This window comes from Amblyraja radiata, chromosome 23 (assembly GCF_010909765.2).
Source record: "Amblyraja radiata isolate CabotCenter1 chromosome 23, sAmbRad1.1.pri, whole genome shotgun sequence".
Taxonomy (NCBI): Eukaryota; Metazoa; Chordata; class Chondrichthyes; order Rajiformes; family Rajidae; genus Amblyraja; species Amblyraja radiata.
The window spans coordinates 32,864,749-32,881,388 of NC_045978.1; the positions used below are offsets into that span (position 1 = coordinate 32,864,749).

At 43.0% G+C, this 16,640-nt stretch overlaps 1 protein-coding gene across 4 annotated transcripts in view; it reads left to right on the forward strand.

Annotated features, from left to right (window-relative positions):
• Positions 1 to 3,607: 3,607 nt before the first annotated feature.
• ctsa (cathepsin A) overlaps positions 3,608 to 16,640 on the forward strand; it is a 51,340-nt gene continuing 38,307 nt past the window's right edge. The window contains exons 1-2 of one of the 4 annotated variants that reach the window (XM_033041996.1): positions 3,608 to 3,614; positions 13,397 to 13,560. In XM_033041996.1, the coding sequence (XP_032897887.1) occupies positions 13,397 to 13,560 (164 nt within the window). In that variant the 5' untranslated portion in view covers positions 3,608 to 3,614. The other 3 variants (XM_033041994.1, XM_033041995.1, XM_033041997.1) reach the window with 3 other exon arrangements.

A 16,640-nucleotide genomic window follows, 5' to 3' on the forward strand; every position in this document is an offset into this window, starting at 1 on the left:
AATCTGTAGGGAGAAGATAAACAAACACAAGAGGGGCAAGTATCATGCCACTCTCAAACAGACACCCTAATTATTGCCCCTAATTATCTTAACCTATCGATGACAGCTAATCTTCAATGCAATCCTAACCTGAACACAATTCTTCTCACAAGGAAACATGGAATGGGGCAAACTATTGGTTTGCATCCTGGGATCTCAAACAGATGGCCTGCATCCTGGGATCTCAAAGGAAGTGGCTGCAGAGATAGTGGCTGCATTGGGTGTAATCCATCAAAATTCCCTCCATTCTAGTGAAGTCCGACAGGATTGGAAAACCACAAATGTTATGCCACTATTCCAAGCATTGCGGGAGACAGAAAGGAGGGAAGTCCAGGCCATTTAGTCTAACATCGGCCACTGGAGAAAATGTTGGGATCCATTATTATGGAGGCCATAGACAAACCTTTAGCAGCATGTATGGTTTTAGGTTCAAAGGTTCAAAGGTTCAAATTTATTGGTCATATGCATCATAAGGTGCAGTGAAATGACAGTTGGTTTTGCACGTTTACTGGTGAGAATATGTAGAATTGGGGATACAGGACTAAGGTTTAAGTATTCTGAGTTAAGTTTTAATTTCTTTATTTTTACATAATTTAGTTAAGTTTAATTATCCTCGATGTGACATAATTTTTACTGGAAAACATGGGATGTTTAATGCTATTGTAATTGGCTAAGATGTATTATGCTGTGAGTGATTGTCGTTGGGTAGAAAGATTGTCCCCATACTGTAGTTATTGGTCTAGAATCACCACCCTTTGTAAATTACCTCCCACTGTATCAACCATATATATATGCTAATTCCTTTGTTTGAGCACACGTGTTTCTCCGTGATCCACCGGGAGAGCTTCCCAGGGCAGTACAGAGAAACCTGGTCACCATGGTGAAATAAAGGATGATTTAAAGTATTCTAGTTGGTGTTTTCACTGAACGGACTAAGGGATATAAATACTGGAATTAACACTAGGACCCTTTAGAATTCAAAAGTAGAGATTGGATGAAGGGGAACTGGGAGATATTTTGCATTTGGATTTCCAGTAGCCATTTGGTCAGATGCTACATAGAGTTACTGCACATGAGTTCACAGAGTTGGGGATACTATTTTAGCGCGAATATGAGATTGACTGCATAAAACAAAATAGAGTTTATTTTATAACACTAACTAATGGGTTGGTACTGGGATCAAAGCTGGGGCCTCACTTATTTCTGATCCATATTATTTACTTGGATGATAGATGGATAAACAAGTTTTAAAAAGGACATGCAAACATCCAGCAATAATGGGATTTAAATAGATTGAGTGCAAGAATTGACAGAGGAAGTATAATACCGAAAAAAAATATTACATTATCTACTTTGAAGAATACAATGGCAGATATTTATTTAAATGGAATGTGGCCACAAAATTATAAACGTCAGATGGACCTAAGGTTCCTTGTATAAGAAATACAGAAATTTAGCATGCAAGTGCAACAGTTATTGAGGAAAACTAATGGAATGGTGGCCTTTATTGCAAGAGATAAGGAGTATAAAACTAGAGGTGTGTTTACTTGGTGACTTGGCACCTGGAATACTGCCTACAGTTTTGTTCATTGTATTTAAGGGATGATATACTTGCATTGGGGACACTATAGAGACAGTCAATCAGGTTGGTTCATGGCATGAATGGGTTAACATATGAAGAGTGGTTAGGTGGGTTAGATCTATACTCATTTGAGTTTAGAAGAATGAGGTGATCTTATGGAAAGTCTGAGACAGATTGGCAGGGTGTATGCTGAGAGGATGCTGCCCTGCATGGGAATATTTACAACCAGGGGCAGTGTTTCACAAGTAATCTACCACTTAAAATGAGCCTCCTCTCGGGCTCATGAATTTGTAAGATTCTTTACCTAAGAGAGCTATGGCAGCAGTTATTGAAGAAATTCAAGGTGAAGATCAACAGACATTTGACCTACAAGGTAGTCATTGGGTATGGGAAGAGTTATTACAAACACCACATCAACTAGTTTACAAATATCTCCCACCACTAGATTAAAAACTAAATATGTATAAGGGAGGTTCCTCTTTAGTCTGTCCATCTAGATAACTTGGGCATCATTAAACAAGCTTCTCATCAAGATAAATATATTTTAATTTTACAATAATTAGCAATATGACATTTGTTGAAACCTGCTGCTTTATAAACAATAATTGTTGTATGAAGTGAAAAGAATCTACTGGTATTTACATAAATAAATACAAAAGTGTGAAAACATACACCTCCAGATTCAGGAACAGTTTCTTCCCAGCTGTTATCAGGCACCTGAATCATCCTACAACAAATCAGAGAGCAGTGCTGAACTACTGTCTTCCTCATTGGTGACCCTCGGACTACCTTGATCAGACTTTACTGGCTTTACCTTGCACTAAACGTTATTTCCTTATCATGTATATATACACTGTAAATGGCTCAATTGTAATCATGTATTGTCTTTCCACTGACTGGATAGCACGCAACAAAAGCTTTTCACTGTACTGAGGTACATGTGACAATATACTAAATTGAAAAAAATAATGGATTTCATAACTTCCTGATCCCTACCTGAGCAACAAATCTATAGAGGACTCACAAGCGTGTGGGAAGCTCAGAATGAACTGTTTGCCATCGGTGATCCTTTACGTTTGGTGGGGCAGCTTCAATGTCACTGTCAGCACCAACCTTATGTTGTCACAGTAACGCCCTGATGTCAAAATAGGAGATGCATGACATCACAAGCCCTGCAACAGTCTCCTCTGTGTAAAATACCATAGCAACAAGCACACCACACATTTTGGCTTCATTGGCTAAAAGTCAAAGATGTGAATTACATACAATGACATTAACCATTTTCTTAGTTTAGTTTAGTTTAGAGATTCAGCGCGGAAACAGGCCTTTTGGCCCACCGAGTCCACGCCGACCAGCGATCACCCCAAACACTAGCACTATCCTACACACTAGGGACATTTTACCTACAAACCGGTACGTCTTTGGACTATGGGAGGAACCCATAGCACTTAGAGAAAAGCCACGTCGTCACAGGGTGAACATGCAAACTCCATACAGACAGCACCCGTAGTCAGGATCGAACCTGGGTCTCTGGCACTGTAAGGTAGCAACTCTACTGCTGCACCATGCCGCCCATTTAGCACAGAAACAGTTAATTCAATTCATTATATTAATACTTGCTCCCACTCTTCAATTTAGTAGTATAACCTGTTACTTCATCCCTCATACCTTTACCCAAACTCCACCCCGTGTACTTTTATGTGACTTCTTCATTTGGCAGATGTGAGAGAAGGGTGAATAGGGATGGTTGATTTATACTAGAACTCTGAAAATTATAACTTAGAAAGAAATAAGGTGTCAGCAGAAGCCAGACTGCTGGTCGAAGAAAGTAACAATATACAGGACAGAGGGAACTTCTAGATAAAGAAGTAACAGATAAAAACTCCAGCAGAAGCCTTTGACGTCAGGAGATGTTCCGAGACGTTTCTGGACGTTCTCGTGGGAATGTGGGCTTTATGTTATGATTGGACGAAGCTCGATGGGGAGACATGAGGTAGTGACCATAGTGAAGAAAGGTATAAAAAGATAGATACAACCTCCATTTTTGTGTGTCTCTAGAGGATGATAGAGGAGGGACACCCTTTTCTGCGCAGAAATGTAATAAAGGAAAACTTGTTTCTTTGATTTTGTCTCTGAAGAGTTTGTGATTGATTTTGAATCTCACAGCAGATAATTTCACATTTTATCACTCTTTTTGTGGAGCGTTTCTCCTGAATTCCCCATTGGGTTTATTGGTAATAATGCACCTTCTCTATTCCCTGCTTTTGCTTTTCACTTCAGCCACCAGCAATCACAAAAATGACATTGATCCTCATCAAACCTTTTCATACTTCTCCAACAGGTTTCCCCTCTGTGGTCTTATCCCACAGAAGAAGCCCAGATCAATCTTTTATTTTGGCTGTAACCATTCAGTCCTGAATGTTCAATGAATGACCAACCAAACTCTGTGACAGTTTGAGTCATGTCAAGTTGGCTCACCAGTGATATGGAAATGTTCAGGTTTTGAGCTCAGACTGTGAAATGTAAAAAGCTAGTTGGTTACCTAGTTATTTAGCAGTGACTGGTATCTGAAGCCAAAAACAAAATGCGGAGGGATTCAATGGGTTAGACAACATCTGTGGATGCAGGGTGGTGGTCCATCACACACTATCTACAACAGGGCTTGGTTCTTTGTCAAAGTGAGCTAAAATAATTGCAGACCAGGTACTGCTGCATGAACATACCAGACAAGTACCTGTACATACCCACCATCTCTACCAGGCAGGAAAAGTGCAATGGAATTTTAGGGCAGCATGGTGGCACAGCAGTAGAGTTGCTGCCGTACAGCGCTAGAGACCTGGGTTCGATCCCGACTATGGGTGCTGTCTATCTGGTGTTCATACGTTCTCCATGACCACGTGGGTTCTCCCCGGGTGCTCCGGTTTTCTCCCACATTCCAAAGACGTACAGGTTTATAGGTTAATTGGCTTTGGTGAAGATTGTAAATTGTTCCTCGTATGTAGAATCGTGCTAGTGTAAGGGGACTTGATGGGCCAAATGGCTTGTTTCTGCATTGTATCTCTAAACTAAATACTTTCTACCTGTCTGGATGAATGCAACTCCGACTATGTTTAAGAAACTTGATAGGAAGAATTTGATTTAGGCCTAATCCACTATCCTAACCATTCTCTCGCCCTATAGCAAACAGTGCATAGCATCTAAAACTGTATTGTGGTTACTTTTACTTTGAGAACAAACTGGATGACCTTAAAGCTAGATTTACCTAACCTAGATAACTGAGGGCCTGCTGTATGTCTGTTTTATAGAGACATGGCTCACCCCTGCCTCACCTGACTGTGTTATTCAACCAGAGGGCTTCTCATTGCATTTGGACAGATGCACCACTGATGCATCAATGATGAGATGGAGTACTGGAAGGAGATAGATGACCTAGTGACATGGTGTCAGGTCAAAAACCTCTCCCTCAAGTTCAGCCAGATGAAGAATATTGATTTCAGGAAGTGTGGTGGAATACGGTGGCGCAGCAGTAGAGTTGTTGCCTTACAACGAATGCAGCGCCGGAGACCCGGGTTCGTTCCCGACTACAGGTGCTGTCTGTACGGAGTTTGTACGTTCTGCCCGAGATCAGCGTGGATTTTTACCGGGATCTTCTGTTTCCTCCCACACTCCAGAGACGTACAGGTGTGAAGGTTAATTGGCTTGGTAAATGTAAACATTGTCCCTAGTGTGTGTAGGGTAATGTTCATATGCGGGGATCGCTAGTCAGCACGGACCCGGTAGGCCGAAGGCTCTGTTTCCGTGCTGTATCCCTAAACTAAACTAAACTAAACATGTGCCAATCAGCTTCAATAGTGATGAAATGGAAATGGTTGGGAGCTTCAAGCTCCTCGGCATAAATATCACCAATGATCTTTCATGGACCCACCTCATTGATGCGACAACCAAAAGGCATACTGATGCCTCTAATTCCTAAGAAGACTGAGGAAATTAGCCATGTCTCCAATGATTCTTTCAAACTTTCTACAGATGCACCATAGAAAACATACTGTCGACTAGCATCACAGCTTGGCTTGGGAACAGCAAGAAATTGGAGAAAGTTGTCGATATAACCCAGTTCAACAGGTCAGACTCCTCACCATTGACTCCATCTACACTTCACGCTGCCTCGGAAAAGCAGCCAATATTATCAAAGTCTTGTCCCACACATTCTTCTTATCTTAATGTAATATTACAATATGTATTACAGGGAACAACAATTGAATGAGCCAACTAACACCCAGCATCAGAAAGCTTCACTATAAGTAGCAATGTTACAAAATTTTGAGATTTTAAAAATCAAGTCTGCAATTTATCCCATCAGTTAAAGCATAAAAATAAGTTTAATTTGACACCTAATTCACTTTCATATCTCAAGTATTTAAAAAGTTATGGTCATTTTCATACTCGGAAATTAGCATCTTGTTCCCTATTGATTTTCTATGGACATAACAAAAAAGCTGTGATCGTGGACAGTCCTACTATAAGAGGAAACATGCTGAATTAGAGACTTGCTGAATTGGTCTAATTGGAGTCATGCCAAATTTCACTCTAAGACAGGTGTGAGAATCACCAGCTGGATCAATAGGAATTGACTTTGTCTTTGCTGGTTGTGAATCTTTGTCACTATGATTTAAAAGGGATCTGAACTTACACTGTGTCTTTTGCCTCAATTTCAGGTCACCTGAAGTTTGATGAAACTTCTGGAGTGTAGTCACTTTTATAATATGGGAAACAAGGCAAACAGTTTGCACACGGCAAGCTTTCTCATTATCAGCAATCCAACTATCCATATGGTGCCAGCACAATAACCTGGCCCTCAACACCAGCAAAACCAAGGAACTGATTGTGGACTTTGGAAGAGGTAGGATGGGGACCCACAGTCCCGTTTATATCAACGGGTCGATGGTTGAAAGGGTCAAGAGATTCAAATCCCTGGGCGTGCACATCTTTGAAGATCTTTCCTGGTCTGAGAACACTGATGCAATTATTAAGAAAGCTCATCAGCGCCTTTACTTCCTGAGAAGATTACGTAAGGAGTCGGTTTGTCAAGGAGGACTCTAACTTCTACAGGTGCACAGTAGAGAGCATGCTGACCGGTTGCATACGTGGCTTGGTTCGGCAACTTGAGCGCCCTGGAGAGGAAAAGACTACAAAAAGTAGTAAACACTGCTCAATCCATCATCGGCTCTGACCTCCCTTCCATCGAGGGGATCTATCGCAGTCGCTGCCTCAAAAAGGCTGGCAGTATCATCAAGGGCCCACACCATCCTGGCCACACACTCATCTCCCTGCTACCTTCAGGTAGAAGGTAGAAGGTACAGGAGCCTGAAGACTGCAACGACCAGGTTCAGGAATAGCTACTTCCCCACAGCCATCAGGCTATTAAACTTGCCTCGGACAAAACTCTGAACATTAATAGCCCATTATCTGTTTATTTGCACTTTATCAGTTTATGTATTCATGTGTGTATATATTTATATAATGGTATATGGACACACAGATCTGTTCTGTAGTCATGCCTACTATGTTCTGTTGTGCTGAAGCAAAGCAAGAATTTCATTGTCCTATTAGGGACACATGACAATAAACTCTCTTGAATCTTGAACTGAGTAACAAATATTGGCCATGGACACCATGGAATAGTTTCCTGTTCTTCTTTGGGATGCCTAGGGATCTCCTCTGTCCAGCTGAGATGACAGACACATGTAGCGATCAAAATACCCACTGCACTCCTCCACATTGCATACATGTTTGTGCTCAGCACCTCTCTGATGTAGACATAAAAGCAGCACCTCTTGAATAATGAAGGACAATATTTACTCAATGGCCCTTCTGGAAAATGTGGTCATGTGGGCTTTGCTGAGATAGATCGTGTATCACGCTGTCTAACTTCATTGCCACCTGTCTATGGATTTGTATTCCAAGTCCCCATATTTCCTCGAAGATAGACTCAAAAAGCTGGAGTAACTCAGCAGGTCAGACAGCATCTCTGCGAAAAGGAATAGATGACGTTTTGGGTTGAGAATCCATTTCAGACTCTGTCTGAAGAAGGGTCTCGACCCAACACGTCACCTATTTTCTCCAGAGATGCTGTCTGACCCTCTGAGTTACTCAAGCTATTTGTGCCTATATTTCATTAAAAACAGCATCTGCAGTTCCTTCCTATACATCCCAAATTACCTCCGTACTCTGCATGATCCTAACATTAACGGTGAATGTCCTAGCTTTATGAATGCCCCCAAAATGCATTACTCACATTTGTGGTGGGATCTCTCCCCTTAGCATTATTGATCTTGCTCTGGTCTATTATGACAGAGGTGTTTGCAAGCACAGGCCTTTTACAAACAAGGACCATCTCATTATATGTGTGGGAAGGAACTGCAGATGCTGGTTTAAACCAAAGATGGACAGAAAGTGATGGAGTAACTCAACGGGAAAGACAGCATCTATGGAGAGATGGAATGGGTGACGTTTCGGGGCGAGACCATTCCTTTCTTCTCTCATTTCTTCACCCATTCCTTCTCTCCAGAGATGTTGCCTGTCCTGCCGAGTTACTCCAGCACTTTGTGATCATCTCATTATACTTCTTTTTCCAAAATATTAGTAGATTAGGGGAGCAAAATAAGAGAGTGGTAGATTTACACGTCAGTCAATAAAACTAGGATAAAAAGAAAATGAATATCAGATATAACCTATTTCCAAGGACCTGCAGTCAAATGGACTAGTGCAGATATGGAGAGAATACTGTACAGTGTGCAGTATTGATCTCAATTAAGCAAGAGTGTCATTGCATTGGAAAGCAGTCAATAAAAGATGTAATAAAAGATACCTAGAATGAGCAGGTTGTCTTATGGGGTAAGGAGGGACTGGCTAGGCTGTCTTTGGTGGTGTTTAGAATAGTGAGAGGCAACTGGTTGAAACATATATGATTAAAAGAGATTTTCACAGGACGAATTGGGAGAGAACATTTTGTTTCCTCTTGTGGAAGAAACTAGAATAAGGAGTCACTATTTAAATATCTGGGATCACCTAAACAAGGTGATTTGTTTGTCTCAGAGGGTCCAGAGTCTTTGAAACTCTCATCCTCAAAATGCAGTGGAAGCTATAATTCTATGAATATTTTCATGACAGATGTAAATAGATTCTTGATAAGCCAGGGGGTAAAAGTCCAATATGGGTAGGTGGGATGTAGAGTTGAGGTTACAATCATTTGCGATCATGATCATTTGAGTGGTTGATTGATTCAAATTCATATGTTAGCATGGCCATCACAATAGGCAGCTCACTTGCTGTAATTATATTATTAATGCGCCTGAACAGGCACAACTAATGTAGTTTCTATGGTTAAACGCCGTATGTTTATACATTATAGTAATTTACCTGACCTATTCTGAATGCCTGCATACCCAGTTGATTCAGACCCTTAGAGCTGCATGTGTTTTGTGGCCAAAGTGACTGAGAAGTCCAGTCAGCATTTTAGTTCTTGCCAAGGTATCACTTCCTCATTTTACAACTGTCTAAACACCAAGAAGGGAAATTATACTTGATTGGCTTCTGGAACAATGAGGAAATGGTTGTATTGTGTGATTTATGTGCAATGATTAGTACTGGACTCCAGCCCAGTTTCATTTCTTCTCAGCTGATCACTGCTTAAGTTCATAATGTAGATTTGCACAAATGTTCCTATAATTAACCCATCAATTTGATCTCATCCTTCCAAAATGTCCATTGCTATCCCTTGATATCTCGCAGTGGATTATTAAACTGATTCACCAACCTGGCTCAAGTGTTCCTCCTCTCAACCTGTTGCAGGTGTTGATCACCTTTACTGCAAAATAGCGCTGCTGCTAACAGTACTTCATCCTGATCCCAAATGTATTTCCTATTCTTAACAGGTGCATGGCCCCATAGCAGAAGTGTCCACATCGCGGGACTGGAAACTGGAAGTATCCTGAGCTAATTCTGCTACCACCAGTATCTATGGCGACAAGTGATGGCTTCCACTGATTGTCGCTGAAGCTTGCGTCCTTTTTAGGACGGACGATGACAGCGAGGTCAACAATTGTAACAAGGTGGCACGACTCAAAGAACAGGTGCCAAACCTAAACCTGTCCTTCACCATCACACTAGTCCTTCTTTTTCTGCTACCTCCAGCTTCCCTGTGTTGGGTTTACTTTTATTACCTGCCAGTAATTCCCTTCAATGGCACTTTTTGGTTCTGCAAGACATCTTTCTGAGGTTGAAAGACCACATCTTTCATTGTTCACCTCTTCCCTTAAATACATCTGGCTTACTGTGCACTGACTCAAGGAAGAGAGAGCCTAAATGCAGACACAATCACACACAGAAAGTCAGATCACATCTGGGTAAAACAAACATCATCTGTGGGCACTTGAACTCAACTGGTTAGACATTGAATCATGACATACCTTTATTTTAGTTTAGTTTATTGTCATGTGTTCTGAGGTACAGTGAAAAGCGTTTTTGTTTCATGGTATCCAGTCAGCAAAAAGACTATACATGATTTGGTTATATAGGAATGGAGGGTTATGGTCTGAGCGCAGGTATATGGGACTAGGGGAGATTATGTGTTCGGCACGGACTAGAGGGGTCGAGATGGCCTGTTTCCGTGCTGTAATTGTTATATGTTATATGGTTACAATCAAGCCGTCCACTGTGTATTCACTTTATCAAAAATTTAATCGCACTATTTGGCCTCTGTCAATAGTACAAGGACAAAGGACAAAGACAAAGGACATTTATTGTCACATACACCATTTCTGGTGTGAAATTTGTTTTGCCATTTGCAGCACACCAATAAAAGTAAGACACCACATTAAAGAAGAATTTAACATAAAACGTAAAAACATCCCCCCATAATAGTTCCCACTGTGAGGGAAGGCAACAAAGTCCAGTCCACTCCTCTTGTTCACCCCGTAGTCGGGGTCTAGTAGAAAACACAGACGGGAAGCCTATACAATATTGAAGAGGATTAACAATGTGAATAGCATATTTTACATGGCAAAAACACCGACAGTGGTGACACAAAAATCAAGGCATGGCTGTGAACATTGATAACGCCACAGACTCATAATCGTAGGAAGGGACACACAGTCCAATAAACCAGGATTCTGAAGAAGGGTCTTGACCCGAAACGTCACCCATTCCTTCTATCCAGAGATGCTGCCTGCCCAGCTGAGTTACTCCAGTGTTTTGTGTCAATCTTTATCATAAATCTAGGTACAGTATGTTCCATTACAAAGCACAATGAAGTTGGCTGCTACCATCGGACAAGAGGTACAGAATCTTTAAATCACACAATCACCATGTTCTTTGCTACAACTATCAAGTTCTTGAACTGACCTACACACCCCAATCCTACCTTGGCAACAGAATATTATGGACCACCTGTTACCACGGACTTGTTTTTTAATTGTATTTTGCATTATCGATTTTTTTTGTAGTGTTGTAGTCTACAGTTTGTAGTCATTTTCTATTCGCTATCTTGTACAATTTGTATTCTGTATGTGGGTTGAATCAATGCATCTGTGATTCTGCTACAAGCAAGATTTACCTGGTACCTGTAATAATATTGTGACGGTTGTCACAATACAAATAAGGTACTGTAGTCCAGAGCACCTAAACATGTTACACAGACATAGGAATCACAGTACCTTATGAAGAAACACGAATGAAAATAAAGAAATAACAATTGTGATGGGGAGAAAAGTGGGCGAGGAGATGGGAGGGACAGAGGAGAGAAGAAATAGACTGAGAGTAAAGTAAGGGTGAATGGAAAGATGAGGTAGGAAGGGATGGGGACAAGGAGGCATAGGGTATGAGTGGTGTGTAAGAAGGAACTGCAGATGCTGGTTTAAACCAAAGATAGTCACAAAAAGCATCACTGGAGAGAAGGAATGGGTGACGATTCGGGTCGAGACCCTTCTTCAGACTGATTGCACTTTCCTGCCTTTATTCCGCCACCTGCGCTTTTTCTGCCCCACCACAATGAATCCTAGAAAGGGTCCCGACGCAAATGTCGTCTGCCCACACTCTAGCTGCTGCCCCCACTGCCCTGCAGCGCCCGGCCCGCCGCCTCCAGCCCCCGGCCCCCGCTTCGGGAGCTGCGGGACAGCGTAAGCTCTGCCGATGACAAACCCGGAACCAAAGATATTTAGTATCTTTGCCCAGAGCCGGCTTCACGTGACCTTAGCACATGACTGCTGGGCCGCCCGGGCGCCTGACGGTGAAGGCGAGGAGACTTGGAGAGAGAGAGGTGAGGTCCCGTCCCGTCCCGTCCCACCCCGTCCCATCCCGGGACAGCAGGGGGAGAGCGGGGCTGCCGGGGGAGACTTGGAGATAGGGGTGAGATCGCGGGAGAGCGGAGTAAGGGGCCGGGAGACTGTGACTGTAGGGGGAGAGAGGGGTAAGATCCCGGGAGTGTAGCAGTGCGGGGGGGACGGGCTAAGCCGTCCGGAGACCAGGACTGCCGGAATTTGGGCTGGGAGAAGGGGATTGCCTGGGAAGAGGCGCTGGGAATGCCTGGGGAGAGACGCTGGGAGAGCGGGGAGAGGGGCTGGGATTGCCTGGGAAGAGGCGCTGGGAAGAGGGGCTGGGAGAGCGGGGAGAGGGGCTGGGAGAGCGGGGAGAGGGGCTGGGAGAGGGGGAATGTCGGGACGAGGAGCCGGGCACTGGTCCAAGAGCGAGTTCCGCGTTGAGACGAAGGGGGAGAGACGGGCAGGAGTCGGGAGGGAGCTCCTGGTGCCGGGAGCGTGTGATGTCCGGGACGGCGTCACTGTGTTTTCTCGGTGGTTATCAATGAGCCTGTGTGGTGACCACAAGTTTGCACGAAGGGATGACGGCAGCTCACTGTGGTCTGAAGGGTAGGAGGGGGGAAAGTGCCCTGTTACTGGGGGAGATGTAACTGGGTGCTAGGATCGCCAGCCCATTGGGCCTATTTACTCTATTGGAATCTATTTTCAGTAAATGCTCTCATCTCCTAGTCTTAAGACATCAGTTCAAGTCATCTGAAGCTCACTACTTTGATTTACAAAGGAAGCTCTGGCTGTTAAACTTGTGTACAACTGAAGATGGACACAAAATGCTGGAGTAACTCAGCGGGACAGGCACCATCTCTGGAGAGAAGGAATGGGTGACGTTTTGGGTCTAGACCCTTCTTCAGTCTGAGTCTACTCCAGCGTTTTGTGTCTATCTTTGGTTTAAACCAGCAGCTGCAATTCCTTCCTCCACATCGTGTGCAACTGAGTTGAGCAAGTTACACATTTCAAGCCAAGTCAAGTACACATTTGGAGGTTACAATGTGGCCTGACTTGTTTACTGCAGTAGAGGTATTGGGCATCATGCCATCAATTTGAAGGGATGTTCCCACTGTCGTCTTGAAGAGTCTGTCTGACAATCGATCACAACACATGACTCAGCAATGGTGGCAGAGCATTCTTTACCCACATTAAACTACATCACTGATGTCAGGACAAAGCCGAGCAAAGCTTTGTCTTGCCCCACCTCTATTCCAGTTTTCTCTTGCTCTTTCCCCGTCCACTCCCCCCCCCCCCCCAATCAGTCTGAAAGGGTCCTGACTCGTAACATCTCCTATCCATGTTCTCCAGAGATGCTGCCTGATCTGCTGAGTTACTCCAGCTGTGTGTTTTGTAAACCAGCATCTTCAGGTCTTTGTGTTTCCACTGATCTCAGCTCTTTTTTTATTTCCTCTAACAGATGACTCCTCTTGTGGTTTTGATTCTGGTAGTTCAAGTCTTTATTGCTGAGTCTGCACCAGCTAAAGATGAGATTATGTACCTCCCAGGCCTGGCCAAACAATCCAGTTTCAGGCAGTACTCTGGGTACCTGAATACATCTGAAAATAAATATCTCCACTACTGGTAAGTGATTTGGGTTTACATTGCTCATGTTTTTACTGAACTTTCTTTTATGTTAAAAATAACAATTTCTTCATTCAATGGCACACTGGTTCAAAAACTTACTATCCACAGGCAAGGTTACAGTTTCACTGATGCTGTCTGATCTACTTTGTATTTCCAACAGTGTTTGTATATTACAGCAACTTGCTAATTAATATGCCTTTGACAGAAGCTTCCAAGCCTGCAGTCTGGAATGACAAAGGCAGTGGATGCATTACCACCACCATTGGGAATTAATACATGTAGCCCTTCCTTTATACTGACTCAAAATTCAAGAACCCCATTACAGTATCACATATGCACTTTTATAGGTGTAGTGGTCCAAGAGCAAATCTAATGGGAAACAAATGATGGACAATAGGTGTGGTAAGGAACTGCAGATGCTGGTTTAAACCGAAGATAGACACAAAATGCTGGAGTAACTCAGCGGGACAGGCGGCATCTCTCAAGAGAAGGAATGGGTAATGTTTTGGGTCGAGACCCTTCTTCAGACTGATTTCAGGAGAGAGGGAGATGCATAGATCAGGCAGTGTAAGGTGTGAAAACGGGACAAAGAGGGTGGAGATCAAGGAATATGTAGAATAGATCATTGTTAGCTGGGTGAAGGTGACAACAAACCAAACAGATAAAATGTAGTCGCAGCCAATCAGACTGGTCGGAGAACTGGAAAGGGTGTTGGGATGGAGAGCCAGGGAAAGCAAGAGCTATTTGAAGTTAGAGAAGTCAATGTTCATCCTGCTGGGATGTAAGCTGCCCAAGTGAAATATGAGGTGCTGTTCCTCCAATTTGCACTGGGCCTCACTGATAATGGAGGAGGCCCAGAACAGAAAGGTCAGTGTGGGAATGGGAGGGGGAGTTAAAGTGTTTAGACAATAGGTATTTTCTTGACAATGCCTAAGTAATGCAATGTTAAAAAATATTGAAATCAATGTGGGCAGAGTTTGGATTTCATGGCGAGGATACCTTGTGTAGTTAGGTTTGTAATGCATGGTTTACCATACACTTAATGTAAGAAACAGAGGCTGAAGCTTGCCCCTTATGCCTGCTCTGCCATTCTATAATGTCAAGACAATTATTTTGCCCAGGCACCACTTTCCTATATTAACCCTATATCCCTTGATTCCCTTAATATCCAACAATTTATCAGTTTCTTAAATGTACCAAGAGACTGAGCCTCGACGACTCTTTTGAGCAGATTCCAAAGATTCATTACTTTCTGGAAGAACAAAAGAGTCAAAGTAAAAGTCAATTTTATTCGTCACATGCATCTGAAGGTGCAGTGAAATGAATTTGCCAGCAGCGATACACTTAAAAAGAAAACACAATACACAATAAAACTTAACACAAGCATCCACCACAGCATTCTTCACTGTGGTGGAAGGCAACAAAGTTCAGCCAGTCCTCCTCCTTTGTTCACCCGTGGTCTGGATCATAAATCCTCCATAGTTGCCGCTACGGATGGCCCGATGCAAGGCCCTCTCGTCGGGAAGATCGAAACTCTGACGTCGGGACGTCAAACACCCTCCTCTCTTTTTATCTCGGTCCTCCAAGGCTGGTTCCTCATTTTGAATTTTGTTTTGACTCTACACATCTTGGTTGATGGAAATCCCTGTTATACTTGTTAAACCTTAATAATTTTGAGCCTTCCATTTAAAAAAAGGAAGAACAATTGTGTGAATAACAGCATGCTTCCCATTCCTTGCCCAACTTCCAAAACTCCTCTTTTTCCTTTCCATTCCATTCCACTCATCTCCTGCATTTTGGAGATTAGTAAGACCACCTTGTATGTTACTTTAGAGTTTAGATACAGCATGGAAACAGGCCCTTCAGTCCACCGAGTCTGCACCGACCAGTGATCCCCGCACACCAACACTACCCTACAGACACTAGGGACAATTTACACTTGTACCAAACCAATTTCCCAACAAACCTGTACGTCTTTGGCGTGAGGGAAGAAGCAGAAGATCTCGGAGAAAACCCACGCGTACAGACAGCACTCATAGCCGGGATTGAATCCTGTAAGGCTGCAACTCTACCGCTGCGCCACCGAGCCGCACAAGAACCTGAATCCTCTGTTTCAGTACCCGAACCTGGGGCTCTGAATGTGCTAGGTGCGCCTGGTCCAGGACATGAAATTGATTTCATAAATGCTAGTTGTAGTTTCCCATTGGCTTCCATTGTAGAATATCTTTGGTAGTTTTTTTTAAATCTATCTGTATTGTTTTTTGATTTTAGATTTTTAGATTATTTAAGGTTTTATGCCATCAGGTGTGCTCCAATGAGTTGTCTGGATTCAAGAGCAACATTTTTCTACCACATCTGTAATTAATTCAGACAATGAGCACAAAGCAATCAAAAAGATCAAATGTCAAGAGTGTTTATTTGTCATATGCAGCACAGTAGTGCAGCTGATAAGGTTGCTGCCTCACAGTGCCAAAACCTGGGTTTAAATCAGGGTGCTGTCAGTGTGGAGTTACATAGAAACATAGAAAATAGGTGCAGGAGTAGGCCATTCGGCCCTTCGAGCCTGCACTGCCATTCGATATGATCATGGCTGATCATCCAACTCAGTATCCCATCCCTGCCTTCTCTCCATACCTCCTGATCCCTTTAGCCACAAGGGCCACATCTAACTCCCTCTTAAATATAGCCAATGAACTGGCCTCAACTACCTTCTGTGGCAGAGAATTCCACAGATTCACCACTCTCTTTGTAAAAAATGATTTTCTCATCTCGGTCCTAAATGACTTCCCTCTTATCCTTAAATTGTGACCCCTAGTTCTGGACTTCCCCAACATTGGGAATAATCTTCCTGCATCTAGCCTGTCCAACCCCTTAAGAATTTTGTAAGTTTCTATAAGATCCCCCCTCAACCTTCTGAATTCTAGCGTGTACAAGCCGAGTCTATCCAGTCTTTCTTCATATGAAAGTCCTGCCATCCCAGGAATCAGTCTGGTGAACCTTGTCTGTACTCCCTCTATGGCAAGAATGTCTTTCCTCAGATTAGGAGACCAAAACTGTACGCAATACTCCAGGTGTGG